The sequence below is a fragment of the Callorhinus ursinus genome, unplaced genomic scaffold (assembly GCF_003265705.2).
Source record: "Callorhinus ursinus isolate GAN/ISIS: 27379988/994484 unplaced genomic scaffold, GSC_fseal_2.0 scaffold1, whole genome shotgun sequence".
NCBI lineage: Eukaryota > Metazoa > Chordata > Mammalia > Carnivora > Otariidae > Callorhinus > Callorhinus ursinus.
In genome coordinates this window covers 64938011-64953223 of record NW_027397063.1, presented here as the reverse complement: position 1 = coordinate 64953223, position 15213 = coordinate 64938011, and the positions used below count along the sequence as shown (strand labels likewise).

The 15213-nt window shown below is 40.4% G+C and overlaps 1 protein-coding gene across 5 annotated transcripts in view; it reads right to left on the bottom strand.

Moving 5' to 3' along the window:
• Positions 1-15213, bottom strand: part of ATP13A4 (ATPase 13A4) — a 120012-nt gene that overhangs the window by 36924 nt on the left and 67875 nt on the right. For all 5 annotated transcript variants that reach the window (XM_073895525.1, XM_073895504.1, XM_073895515.1 and 2 more), the window contains exons 11-17: positions 14153-14310; positions 13347-13535; positions 10857-10918; positions 8292-8442; positions 6225-6311; positions 5843-5996; positions 4469-4580 (exon numbers count right to left, since the gene is read on the bottom strand). In XM_073895525.1, coding sequence (XP_073751626.1) covers positions 4469-4580; positions 5843-5996; positions 6225-6311; positions 8292-8442; positions 10857-10918; positions 13347-13535; positions 14153-14310 — 913 coding nt within the window. The remainder of the gene's footprint in view (positions 1-4468; positions 4581-5842; positions 5997-6224; positions 6312-8291; positions 8443-10856; positions 10919-13346; positions 13536-14152; positions 14311-15213) is intronic.

Here is a 15213-nt window from a genome sequence, read left to right as displayed (position 1 = left end):
CATCATGAAAAGTAAGTGAGGCTCAAGAACAACAAAATACCAGTTTCTCCAGAATCCAAGCCTATAAGCAATACTACTTTAGCCCCAGGAGATACGAGGCTCAAAAAACAGCCCCTCTTTTAAAGCCAAGCCCCTCCCTTCACTTCCTCTGTCAGCAGGCAGCATTGCTCTTCTGCATAAAGTGTAAATGTTTCTGCAAGGAAGTGGGACCTCTGAGGCTCCCATTCACCACAAGAACATTACCACGACATTCCACAGGATTAAGTGCAGGGGAGTACTTTTGGGGCTGGGGTCCCCAAAATTCTGCCATGATTCATTTATCTGAGACCCAGACACCTCTAGCAGACAAAAGAGCAAGACACCAGCATTGCCTAATTCTGGCTGAAATACGGATGAAAGCAGCAGCCAGGAAAACATCTGGTTTCGCTTGCCATGGGTCTCTCAGTGCTGGGCCTCGTGTCGGCCAGGGGCAGGGACTAGAGTTAGCCATGCTCCAAGGACACTGCTAACACCTCCACCAGAGTGTCTGGAAGGAAGTGGGCATAGTTTGCACTACTCGCCCCAGGAAATCCCCATTCTTCTGAACCTGGCACTAAGTCTGCATAATCTGGTTCAAACTATCTTTCCAGCTTTCTCTATCACTAAATTCTTCAACTACCCTAACTTCCAGACGAGGTGACCCAGCCACCATGCTATGGTCTGTACTCAACCATCTCAAAACATTTGCTCTGGACTGCCGTAAGACATTCTTTCTTATTTCATGGAAAAGGTTATAAGTTCCCCCATGATCTACCATTTAAACTTCCTATTTACATTTTGAGGGCTAGTTCACATGTACCTCCCCATAAAAACCTCCCCAGGTAGAAATAATTGCTCCTTTCTTTGCATCTTACCTCTACCTCAGAGTAGCATGCATTTTATTTGTTCATTTATCACTCACCATTCTTCGCTATCTGATCTGTCTCAACAACTTGAGGGCAAGCCTGCCTGGTTTAGCAACAGGCTCAACAACATGCACGTGGTGCCCAACACCAAGGAAGTGCTCAGCCAGGGTATGCTTAGTTGAAGTGCTCTGGTGTCTGATGGGACCATTTTTTTTTTGACAGGCAGCCTAGGAAAATTTATTTCCTCTTTCAGAAATTCTGCTGCCAAAGGGTTCTCATGGAAAGCAAAGCCAGTCAGTCTGTCAAGTGATTGACCGTTGACTAAATATCTAAACAGGTGAAAGGAACAGGACTAAGGAAAAAGGGAAGAGAATATGCAGAAACTACAGTAGCCCCTAACTCCAGAGATTTCATGTTTAACCAGCAGGACAGCATTAGACCTGACAACCTCAGTTGTATGGAAGACTGGGGAAATTACCATGATGTACAAATAATGGTCCTATGGAGTCAGAGAGGAAGATGTAATCATTTTTGGGTAGAGTGATTGGAGAAACTTTCCTGGACAGAAGATAGTTGAGCTGTTCTTTGAACGATAACTTAGTTCATCCCTGATTGAGGTCCTCCAATCTTTCTGAATATCTAAAGCCTTTATAGGCTTGTATCCACGCCTCAGGCTTTAGATATTTTCAGAGATGATATGACATAAGCCAACCACAAGGCACCAGACTGGGTCAAGAAAATGGCCACAGGGTCTACCATCTGACATAATCTGCAGCCTACCTTGGCACTCCTATTCCTGGTTCCTCTGGCACATGGTGTTCATAGGGTTCAATATACAATAATCAGGAGACTATACTTCTAATCTCAGATTCGCCACTATCTTGCTGTCTGGCCATGGGCAAATCACTTTCTTTGTCTGGTACTCTATTTCTTATTTTGTGAAAGAAGGTGGTAAAACTAATCTTCAAGATCTCTTCTAGCTCTAACACTACATGATTCTTCTTTTCATGAGCTTCAATATGAACCAAGAAGTAAAGAGAAGTGGTCTCTTGAGGGATTCTCAAGCTTTGCATCTTGGAATAGTGAGCTCTCTTTTCCTGCTTCCTGCACAGACATTATACCTCCTCCTGAAACATCCAAAAATAATAAAGAATGGAGAATATGATACAAAGGGAGCATTGCCATCCACGAGATTAAACTTCATGTTCTTAAAATCCATGCAATTTTCAAAGGTTGAAATATGCAAAAAGTGGGCCAAGAATACTCAAAGAAATTATGATATCAGTGCTGGAAGCACTTTGAGTAAACACACACACATATACACACACATATACACTCGCACACACATCCCCCCAAGAAAGAAAGAATGTTCTGCTCTAATTAGGGATCAGCAAAGGTTAGGTAAATTAACTTAGCTAAGAATAGATGTAGAGGAGAGGCACATTGACAACCTAAGATTAGATCCTATTAGATCCTACAAGTGTTTAGATCTTACCAGACTGAAAAGTTGGAATTTCAATGCTGTTAGCCAGAGCATGTACTCTCCTGTGTGCCACAGCCCTCACCATTCCCTATTGCTCATGTGCCTTCACCGTTAGTGCTTTGTTATCTGCACCAGCCCCAAAGCCATGATTTTGAAACTTGTAGATATGCAAATATTTTATTATAATAATCAGAAGTAGCAGCATAGTAGCCAGAATCTTGATATATATCTGTCAACAGATTCTCAGGAAACAAAGTTAGATTCCCCATTCTGCAACATCCTGGACCCAAGTTTTCTTTTCTTTAAAATGTGAGATCCAATCTCAAAGTTCACTTTTAGCTCTCTGACTTGAGTAATTTGAATGGCCTGCATCGATTAAATTACAACAAATACCCAGAGTTAAAAGAGCCAGAGTTTTAAGGGTTAAAAGAGTTAAGAGAGCCAGAGTTTTAAGGGTTGCTCTAAGCTGGCCACAGGAATCCAATACTCAGTGATTTTCAATGAGCTATTTCCCTCTCTGCCCATTCACAAAGTGACTGAGTTAGGGCATTTGGGAGGTTCTCAACAGGAGTGGTACTGCCACTAGAGGACATTTTGGAAATCTTTTAGGCATCTATGAAAGATTTTCTGCAATGACCAATGCACAATGAAGAATTCCCCTGCATCCCACATGCCTTTTGATTATTTTACAGGACATTCATGAACATTAAAAAATCATTTATACTTTCCTAAGCCAGTTTAGGCTTATACTGTTATAATGTACTATTATTATACTATATAATACACTGTATTATTATAATACATCTAATACTACTAATATTATTTTAAACAAATATAAATTTCTTATACTTCCCCTTGCTGTATTTTACATATAAACACAAAGTATTTTTCACATTTTTGATATTCTGATGAATTTTTCAGGAATGCAACTACCATGTAAATTGAAAAGAGATTGTACTGTTTTATTCAGTTTAACCAAGAGTTTGTAACCATTTCAGAGTCATCTCACTGACCACAGGACTGCTGGTGGTATCTGAGACTTCAGTATGTAAACACACATGTATCAGTCTGCACCCCTAGCTGTTGCAGCCCACCACCACCCCTCCCCCACCGTGATTCTACACACAGGTGCAAGCAACAAATCGCTTCAGTTTGATTTCGCTTCGGTTTGATTTCGCTTCAGTTTTTTTCGCTTCAGTTTGATTTCGTGGAGTCAGTTGAGCAAATACTGAATTATTACTTTTTGTCATGAATTGTATTTTTGCTTCTATTTTTACTATAGAAGAGGGCGTTATACTTATTTTTTACAGAGATTATGTGCAGATCATATTACATACGAATTTTATCTTAAAGGAAATGGTACAAAATATAATTACAGTACTCTGAATCTGATAGAGTTGAACACAATTATGTTAGACCTCCTGAACTTAAAATCCAAAATAACAAAATAAGCCTTGATTATCTCCACAGCAGTGTTACCCATAGAAGCTGACACAGAGTATTGGACATGGCAATGAAGGCAAAATAAACACAGTAATCTCTAACTCGTGGAAAATAAAACAATAAATTTGAACTAATAAATACTCCAGTCCATTTTAGCTTGTAAGCACCGCTTTTATATATCAAAACTTTCTCTAGAACAGCTCCTCTGAAGCTTTTCTTGCTACCTGGATTATGTGTTAAATCTAAGCATTACTTATTTGTTTCATTAAGTTGAGTATTTACTGAGAATTTTTTTCAGACAAATGTTATGTTTTCTAACTCTCAACCAATGCCCTAACTCTAAAAAAAAAAAAAATAGCTACTTGTATCTGGTACAAAATGAGGTCATAACCATAATTTCAAACTCTCTGAAACACTGGTTATATTCATATCTGTTTTCACAAAGCTGTACAATTATGTCGTATTTTATAGTTTATACAGCTATTTCTCATAAATTCTCCCACTGTTCATTTCAGCTTTGTGATTGAGGCAAGACAGGGATGACTGTATCCCTGCTTACCAAGTTCAGAGACACTTTATGCACACAGTTCCAGCAAGCTATGTTGCTCAGTCCACTGCCCAGCAAACCATCCTGCTTTATCAAATCCTCCCCACATACCTTGTCAAGGCAGTGCTGTGATGATCCATTTCCAGCTTCTTGTAGGCCAGTGCTATGACCCGGAAGCCCTGTGTTGTATAACTCTGAAGTTCGCTAACAAAACTAGTTGGTACTGTTCAGAAAATAATGCAAGATTAGTACGCAACATTTAGCCAGTACTGGTGGAGAAATTCTCTACAAACAGATCCAACTCTTTCCCAAGAAAACACACTTCTAAAAAGATACACAGATAAGTCGGTGGGAACCCTAAACATAATTACATTGTCAAGATTGACCTCTTGGGATCCAGTGAAACTGAAATGAGAAAAAAGCATTCAAGAAAAGAAGAGAAGAGAAGAGAAAAAAGAAAAGAGAGGAGAAGAGAGGAGAGGAGAGGAGAGGAGGAAGGAAGGAAGGAAGGAAGGAAGGAAGGAAGGAAGGAAGGAAGGAAGGAAGGAAGGAAAGAAAAAAGATGGGGAAAGCATGTAATTCTTTTTTCTCCAGTTTAACCAAAAAACATTTATTGAGAGTCTTCTTACATTGTATGTGTCAGGTGTTGAGTCTGCAGAGACTAAGTAAACTGCAGGCCCTGCCCTAGAGATCTCTCTAGGAGGGTAACAACCAGTAGAACGAGATCATTGCCGTTCCAGTGAGATCCAAGCAATCGCAATGTGCCGTGGAAACACTGCAAGGGGTTTATGCCATACTGGCAGAAAGTGGGTAGACTAAGGAAGAGGAAAGGCATTTTGGCCAAGGGAGCATCATATGCTCAGATATGGAAACACAAGACAACGAGACAGTGAATTCAGCTCAAGGAAGCACAAGAAGTAGGGATAGGAGTGGTAAGGCATATCTGGAAAGTATGATAGGAGTCAGATCATGAAGGACTTATATATGATCCTAAAAGAGTATGAGACTATCCTGGAGCCTGTGGGAAGCAACGGAAAGAATAAAAGAAAGAAAGTAACAACATGGTTATACTATGTGGTGGAAAAACCAATCTGGTCACAGTATAAAAGGTGAATCAGAGTAGGGAAGACTGGGGGCTGGAGGTTGATTCACCAAATACTGAAGTGATCCAGTGGAGGGATGAGGGCCTGAGCTGATGGAGTGACAGGGCCATGGATTAGCAAGTGATAAAACAGAGGTTCTGAAAGAGAGGCAAGAATCGGGGACAAATCCTAAACTAGGGGTAGTAGTGTAAATTGGTAGTACCATTCACCAAGATGGAAAATATAGGAAGTAAGAAAGATAAGTACTGAGTTTAGCATGCCAGTTGAGTCACCACAGTAGCAATGACCAGTAGGCAATTAGAATCATATATCTAGTGCCGATGGGACACATTTGGGCTGGAAATAAAGATTTGTCAGTTGTACTACAAGTCTATTCACTTACCTGTCTCAGGTTGGCAAAAACTGGCCACCCTTTCTGGTGCCCCTTTCATGAATGCCAGCCGGTCACCCCCCATCTCTTGGGCAATGACTGTCATCCTCTGCAATGCTGATGAGAATGGGAACTGATGCAGGATAGCAATTCCTTCCACTGGGACCTGGTTGAGAGATGAGGAATGGAGAGGGACTTACCGACACAGCTCCTAGCTATTAGGAATTGATTACTCCTCCCTCAACCCTTATTTTAGCAAATACAGGAAGCAAGGTCTTAGCAATTTTCACATATGGAATTCAAAGAAGACACATCTGTGTCCTTTCAAAATTGTAGGCCTGAGATTTTCCCTTTGAGTGTGAGCATTGTGGGGCAGATAGTAGGCAAGGCTTACCTGGCTGGCTGTTTTGCAGGGCTTAACTACCACAGCATGTGCCGGCACTCCCTTGATATGGAAATCGTCCCCAGAAAGAGCCATCTCCTATTTCACAAATGAGATATTTCATTGTAGAGATGTATTTATTTATTGTTCATCTACTAATACCAGGCTCAAACACGCCCCTTGAGAAAATCCTCAGACCACTTCAATGTATTCTCGGTGTCTCCTCCCTCAGCTAGATGGAGGTGAACCAGACTTATTTCACCACAAGGGGAAGAAAAGTGCATTGGAAATGCAGCAGAACTTGAAGGGCAGATACTTCTGAATTATTCATGCAATTTATCCTGCTTTCTCTGTTGGAATGTGCTGCATAAATGTTCATTCTCCACTTCCGAAGAGCTTAACTTGAAAATAGTGAGAATGAAGAGACAGACTTGTGTGTGAGGGTCTTTGTTTTCCTGGAGTTTGAGGCTGTTTCTGCCCTTCCCTCTCTGTCTAATTTGAATCGATAGTCCTCAGGGCCAGGCAGGGCAGGGACTGTGATGTACATGGCTAGTGTTCAGTAAACACTTAGTAATTGCTGAAATAATAACCCTAAATTATACCCAAAGATGTCAAAATGCTTTGTAATCATATCATCCAGCAGCTGAAAAAAATCTCAGGGAAGAAATTTTAGTTCCTACTTAAAGATACAGAAACAGTAACCTGGGAAGGATGGGGGACTGGCAAAGTTACCCCAGCCTACTACAGAACCATGCCCCACTAGAGCTGGAAGGGACTCTATAGAGATTGTCTCCTTCAGCGGAGCTAACACGTGTTTTATAGGGGTCTAGAGCTGACGCAGGATGCAGGGGGTGGAGGTGGGCTTGTGGCTAAGTAGGTGGAGGGCATTTCCTGCACTTCACGTGGTACTCCCTGTCTTCTATCTCAACCACGGCAACACCAACTGTTGTTTTTTGTTTTTTTTTTTATAGAATGCTTCTGAATAAGGTTTTCTTTTTTTTTTCCAAGAAGACAGATGCATTTTTTCTTTTATTTATTTATTTATTTTTTACTATGTTCAGTTAGCCACCATATAGTACATCATGTTGTGGTGAGCACTGGGTGTTATGCGCAACTATGCAAATAAGGTTTCCTTTGAAGAAAAGATTCCAGCTTGGTTGCTTTGTTTTGTTTTGTTTTATTTATTTGTTTTGTAAGAACTCTGCTGATCTAATTCAGTCCCGTCATTTTAAGGTCATGAGAGCCGAAGCCCCAACAAGAGAGCTTGACTTCACAGGGTCGAGCAGTCAGAACAGAGCCAAAACCAGAACTGGGAAGTCCTGAACTACACCATTTGTTCTTAAATCTACTTCAGAGTCTCAGCAAAAGCTCTTTCATGGTTTCCCTTTCTATTGTTTCTAGCTTTAGAAACAAAATCACTATTCAATGACTAGGAATAAAACTTTTGGTAACAATGAGTTATCCTAAGCACAGGAGACAGTGCTATTTCCTAATCCCCATGTTCTTTTTTTTTTTTTTTAAGATTTTGTTTATTTATTTGTCGGAGAGAGAGAGAGAGCACACAAGCAGGGTGAGCAGCAAGCAGAGGGAGAAGCAGGCTTCCCGCCGAGCAAGGAGCCAGATGTAGGACTCAGGGATCATGACCTGAGCTGAAGGCAGACACTTAACCAACTGAGCCACCCAGGCATCCCCTAATTCCCATGTTCTAGAAAAATTTTAAATCAGACATTGCTCAAGAGTTGGAAAATAATTACACAGTAATTATATTGTCTCAAGTTGGAAGATATATAATAATCATAATTACATTAATCCTATTAACCCATAATATGCAAAGCACATTACCAGGGATTTTTTTTTTAGCATTATTCCATTTAATGTTCACAATAACCCTACAATGGAGATACTATTATTAGTCGCATTTTACAGATGAGGAAAAGAGGCTTAGATTAGTTTGCCTGTCACTACTACATGCAACTCTTTATTGTAAACCTCACATTTGTAAGCACTGAATAACTATGAAATCCATGTTGTCCTGACATTGAAGATGCTTCTGAGCTTCTCTGAAGAGCAGGGTCTTACCCAGGTGGTAGCTTCAAACATCTTGAGATCCAGAGGATCTCCCTGGATGGTCCCATCGAGAAGAATCAGAGAGTGGCAGGTGGCCATGGCTGCACACAGCGGGCCCCATGGCAAAGACCTGCCCGAGGCAAAGCTGTGGATCTCCTGGAAGCTAAAGGAGAAAAGAAAAGGGGTTTCGGTCCTCTCCCTCCATGCCAAAACGGAGCTTCTGGAAGTAAATATCTATTTAAAAATTAATTTAACATGGTTTGTTACATTAGTACTCATTCTCTAATCCCCTCCCACCCAGATCACTACGGTTTCATTTAGTCATCATCCTTCTATAAGTTCAGCAAGTGTGGGAAAGGTCTTTGAGGTTCTTTCAAGATCTTTCTTTTTATTTGTCATAGTTTGTCTTCAAATGCGGTCTCAGATTATTATTTCTCATGAAATATGGCCTTAGGTTGCTCTAGGCTTTTCTTTTTGAAAGCAACCACATCACGGTGTTAGCTCATAATTCAGCCATATTTCTTCCTGGCTTCCTCATTCAAGCTTCCCTACAAGTTCAAAAACCTCTTGGCTGACTACTGACCCTGTTGATTTTACCTATGATTACATATCAAAAGTTCAAGTGGTCTTAGTGGTTTTCAGTATAATCCCCCAGTATTTCAGTAAACATTAAGCAATCACCAGCAGTGTGATTAACCCAGAAGCTTAAGCTCACACTGAAAAGCCAATACAGATCGGGGGGACGGGGGCGGGGGGGGGAGAAAATCTTATTTTTAATACGGCACACATACTCTCATCACTATGTAATTCTGAGTTCCTGAGGATTGGGCCAAACCCTGGTTTGTACAACAAATAAATAGAACTCTCTCTCATCCTTGTGCTTGTATTCTTATTTGAATGTTTATGATTGATCCCACTCAAATAGCCCAGGTAGCCTTCTGATGGTTCTGGAAGTATCGGGCACATTGGGCAGGTCTTTTGGGAAAAGATAAGAAGTATTAAAGATGAGCTTACCTTTTACAAGAAGATATTTAATAGCCTGTAAGTCAGATGCTTACTCCTTACCTAGTATTGAATTGGTTTTTTCTGATGTTATTAATTAAATTTATCAATTATTTTTCAAATTTTAAATTTCCCTTTTAGTCATTTAAAACCAACTTTGACCTTTTTGAGGGAAGGAAGGAAAAGGGGAAGAAAGAGTGGCAGGCCTAATTAATCAATCAATAACCTAAACATTATGTCAATTGTTTTTATTTAAATTTGACAAGCTACTTTTAGAAATAGAAAGGTTTTTGAATAAGATGATGTCAGTTCAGTAAGTAGAAAAGCATTCAAAAGATGGAACACAGTAAGTTCATTTTAATAAAATAAACATTTGCTGTGCATGTACTATGTTTACCTGGTATAATGCCACAGCACTAGGAACACAAATGTAAATAAGAAACACACTGCTCTCAGGATGCTCGCATGTTGGAATAAATGCATACACTTTTTGTAGAAGCTGAAGTAGAAACCTACTAGTTAACAGGAAGACCAGGTATATACCTAAATCTATCTTTGAGAGAAAATGGAAAGAACTTTAGAACATTTAATACCTAGAAGAGGTTTCTCCTGTGGACTAAAGTGACTAGAAGCACCAAGATTTATTTTTTAACCCAGGAAAGAGACTTGTTTATAAATAACATTTTAATATGAAAATGTATTAAACACACGTAATTAAAATCTTTTATGGATAAATTCTGTCATCTGTATAACACAGAAAAAACACAATGTACCGTTTATGTAATAGGTGATTTGTAGTGGAAGTTGTAAGTGTGAGAGGGAAACACTTTCATTAAAAAAACCAAATGTAAACATCAAATGTTTCCTGTTCTGATCACAAGTGGAGGTAGCGGTGAGAAAATCAGGCAGGGCTGCAAAGTCAGACTTGGCCACAAGAGGGCCACACAAGAGAGCTGTGCAAATCCTACCACCCGGAGCAGAAAATTGCCAAAACTTTGTCTTTTCTGGCAGGACAGGAAGAGTTTCCAGCAACCAAAAGGTGGAGTTTCCAGAACTACGGTACCAAGGAAAATGAGTGCATTAGCTACGGTTCCACAGGTGGCCCTCCTCCTGCAATTCAATGTACCCAAGTCCGTGCAGTGTTCTTCCTCCTGGCGCACCTAAAGGTTTCAGTTTGTACCAGGAATGTACCTCCCCGAGGGACCATGTCCTGGTATTCTCTAATTAGGTACATTGAGTCAACTTCAGGCCCCTGGCTAATATGCTGACAGCAAATTACATTGTATTAAAAAAAATTTTTTTTTTTTTTTTGCAAATTACATTTTAGCAAGGACTTGAAACCCATCCTCCTAGGGTTGTGAGTAGCACAGGGCAGGGGGTGGGGTGGAGGGAGATATGCATGTTTTAGTAAGACTTGGAATTGTTCAAAAAGAGAAATTACATGAAGGTACTATGGCAGCTACTGCTCCAAAGCCAAAGTCAAAAATGTCTTCATTATTAATTTTCAGGAGAAAATGTACAGTATTTTTTTCTGGGAAAAGAGAAATGCCAAGGCATTCGGTCCAGAGTACTCACCCACTCCTATCGCAGGGCACGACTCCCCAGAGATCCAAACCATCCCTTGTTAAGGTGCCTGTCTAAACAGAAACAAGCACTCAGTTTACTCTGAAGATTCGGCAGCCCCATAATGACAACCCATAAGGTATGTTTTAACAGGGAAATATATGTCAAGAATGCATTACTGAGATCAGCACTTCAAGGAAGGACACAATCAGGTGGGTATTGGGGGTCCTGGGCAAAAGCTTTGATGAGCTCACACCAATTGTCTGGCCAAGCTGGTGATAAAAGGAAGAAACAGTATCTGTCTTACATACTCCAGAGGCTGGTCTTGAGGATCTAATGGTAGAGTAAATGGATGGGAAAGCCTCCGTAAGCCTGTAAGAGCTCTAAAAAGGGTGAGTCCCAGTTTTTATAGCAGAAGATAAAAGTATGTCATCAAAAATTAAGTAATAGGAGTAGACTGGCCCTGCTCTAAACAGATGGTTTGCTATTTGACACCTAAAAAAAAAGGTGCTTATTGGTATTTCTCTCAGTGCAGGATAATGATGAAGAGTTTGGGTTCATTTAAAACACCAGCTGGGCCAATTATTTAATCACTGTGAACATCAGAACCCTTTCCTATAACATGCTTATAATCAGATAAGGTTGTCATGAACATCAAATGAGGTAATACAAAGTGCTTAACAATGTCTGGCATAGAGTGGGACCGAATTGTAATGATAATTACTCATAATTATTACTTATTTTATTCAAATTCATGTCATAATGGTCTTTCCCACCCTGCTTCTTTTGCCAGGCCCAACGAGGAGATGATCCCATAAATTGAACAACTTTCTTTGTTATGCTAATTTGATCACAAAATAATACTGAGATGCTGGCAAGAGCCATGTTAACCTTCTGATCTTGGTAGATCTCTCTGATATTCCAGTAATTATATAATACCACTCTGATCCCCTTAATTCTCTGTCATCAAAAACCCCAATGTACTGTTTAATGTGCACAGAGTTTCAGTTTGGGAAGATGGACAAATTCTCAAGCTGGATGGTGGTGATGATTGCACGATGTAAATGTATTTAAAGCCACTTAAAAATGGCTAAAATGGTTAATGTACATTTTGCCACAATAAGAAATAAATTAAGGAAAAAGAGAACAACAATTAAAAAAGCAAAAACAAAAAGAAAAACACCTCAAACTCTCCCCACGGCCTAAAGAGTACGTACAAATTTCTTAGCCAGACGTTAAAGGTGCCTCCCATTACTAATGTCTTGCTCTGGCCAAAACCACAAGCTCTATTGCTTTCCTGAATCCATTTGTGTGCCCATGTTCACCTGCCTCTAATACCCTTGAATTGCATTAACTTTCTCTGTATTATAATGATTTGACATCTTAAAAAACCTTTCTAAGGAAAGACTGCATCTCTCGGGCTAGTCAATTCTTACAGAGGTAGCAAGGGACTCAGCCTGTGTTTGACATGCAAAGTAACCAATCTTCTACGTGGCCCCTCCTCCTCAGGAGGCAATAGTTCTCTGCCTTCATCATCCCAGGGCCAAGTGCCAGATACAACCCTACAGCCCAAAGCTCACCCAAATCATTCAGACTAGCCAATCATAAGCTATGGCCTGACTCGCCTTCCCTGGAGAGACCCCAATAAAGACCATGTCCCGAGCATTCCCCTCGCTCCTGCTTTGCTACCTCATCAAAGACTGGCATTCCTCCTGTGGCCCCACATGGCGAGCCATGCCTCTCCTTACCAGGAGAACTGTGAGTAATGTCAAACTTCTTTCAGAGGCAATGACCTCTCTCTGCAGTCATCAGTCATCTTTATAAATGAAGACCTGGGCACAAAACAGCCCATCTTCTCCATCTTCCCCTCTCACAGCTCCCACACTCACCCAGTATAGGCACAGACCGAAAGAATATGTTCAAGAGAAGATAGAATAAAAGGCTCATTGGGAATAACTGGCATATAATCAAGGATAATCTTAAGCAATATACTACAGATGGGAAAATACAGTAAGGATTTGACTGGGGTCTTCCTATAACCAAGTCCAATTACCCAAGTAAAACACAGTCAGATAAACTCTTCCTTTTTCTATTCATTCACTAACTCAATAAATATTTACTGAGCACGGACTATACACTAGGCAAGCTTCTTAGCATTAGGGATATAGCAATGACCATGGTAAAGGGTTTCGGTTTTGTTCTTTGTATGGGGTTTTGACTGAGGAGGGACAGAATGCTAGCTTAATTAACTGTGTTTTATAGAATATTGGAGCTGGAAGGACTGTAAAAAGATACACCTATTCAGTATCTACACTCCCTCCTCTAAACCCCAGAATCTGAGAGCTCAAGAGATGTGCCTTTCCTAGATCACACACCCAACCAGAGATAAAGTGAAGTCAGATGGCACATCCTCTGTTTCCTGCTCCAGAGGAGTGTAAAGCACCTCCACCCGGTGACAATGATGACAAAATGGCGATGAGAATGAGGAAGAAACACACATACCTTGTCAAAGCAGACAAGGTTTAATTGTCCACATACATTGATCCTCTGGGGGCTGATGCAAAAGATGCCTCTCTTCTTCAGCCTCCTCTGGGCATAGATAATGCCCGTGGTCAAAGCAGCGGGCAGAGCAGGAGGAACCGCAATTGTGATGACATCGAGGGCTTTCTTCACCACCTCCTCAGGAGATTCCTGGGACAAAAAGTCACTCTTTAGCTCTTACAGGTCAATCAGTCCTGAACAGCATTGTGCATGTGGCTTTTTTCCTTCTTCTTCTTCTTCTTTTTTTTTTTTTTTTTTTTTACTTCCTTGGTCAAATTCCCAGAAATGATATGAGAGGGTCAAAGAGTATGGCTCTCATAAATTTTCCAAAGTACAATGAAAAAGTTTGTAATGCTTCCTTCTACTACCAGCAGAGAACAATGTACAAGTCTGCCATGACCTCACCAACATTGGGTATCTGGCTTTTATTTTAAATTCCTTATTTAATAACTACAAAACACTACATTATTGGAATAAATATATTCTCAGATTGAAAATGAAAAAATAGCGTAAGGAGAAGTGTACCAGACGAGAAGCATGTTGATAGCTCAATAAACGGTGTTTTGTCCCTCTGGATCTGATTGTTATATTACTTGGTGATCAATCGCTGATATTGGGGAGCTGTGAGTATATGGGCAGGTTTTCAGTGTTTGGCTTTGTTTCCCAGGTTTGTAAACCATGCCTGAGATTAAGGTTAACATGCAGAGTATAAATTATACATAGATGAGCGTATATGTGCATGTAGGAAAAGAACAAAAGCAGTTTACCCCACTGAGCACATAGACGCACAAAGTATAGATCATCCCGATCGTTGCTGTTCCTACAAGGCACAGGAGGAACCTGATGGCATCCCTGTAGAGCTTAAAATTCATTGGCTTCGGGTAAAGAATGGATCTCACGAGGTCCCCTTTTGCAGTGTTGAATCCTGAAATAACAAACACACACTCCACATTCTCAGGATGACAAATCCTACTGCTAGTGCTCTTCTAAGCCTCAACATGGCCTTTGTTTTTTTCTAGAGATATTTAAACAGTTCTTAAGCCCAAAGAAAATTAAAGGATAATTGGGAAAATACCTGAGTGCTGAACGGAAATATCTCACCATGCCTATTTCAGAGTCTATTACTCTCTGATCTTTTTTCTCTCTACTTTCAATTTCAATGCATCCCAGAGCAAGGAAACCACCACACTGGGATCAGAACACAGCTTTTCCAAGTATAACTTCATTTTTTTAGATTTTATTTATTTGAGAGAGAGCATGCTCTAGAACAGTTAGGGGCAGAGGGAGAGGAACAAGCAGACTCGCGCTGAGTGCCCAGCTCAACGTGGGGCTCAGTCTCATGATCCTGAGATCATGACCCGAGCCAAAATTAAGAGTCTGACTCTTGACTGACTGAGCCACCTAGGCACTCCCTAGTATAATTTCAGTTTAAGGAAATGACTCATGAGCATTCACACACACACACACACACACACACACACACACACACTCATGTTACTTGAATTTAAACCATATGGCCCAGTAAATACCGATGGACTTAATTTCTAATACTTTTCAGTGTCAAGTTTCAGTTTCTAGCCCTGCCTAGAAAGAACTTGGGATTTGGGGTTAAAAGCTCTAGGTTCTAGGTCCAGCTCTGTCGGCAACTGGCTGTGTAATTTTTTTTTTTTTAAGCTTGCTTGGATTGTGCTGAGCTCAGCCTATTTATGTACAAAGAGGGAACAGGCATCTTTGCTGTGTTGGTTTGATATATGGAAATAGCTTATAAACCACAAAACACATAAGTAGTAATTGTCTTCAGTATTATTTTTACTAAAAGGCATACACC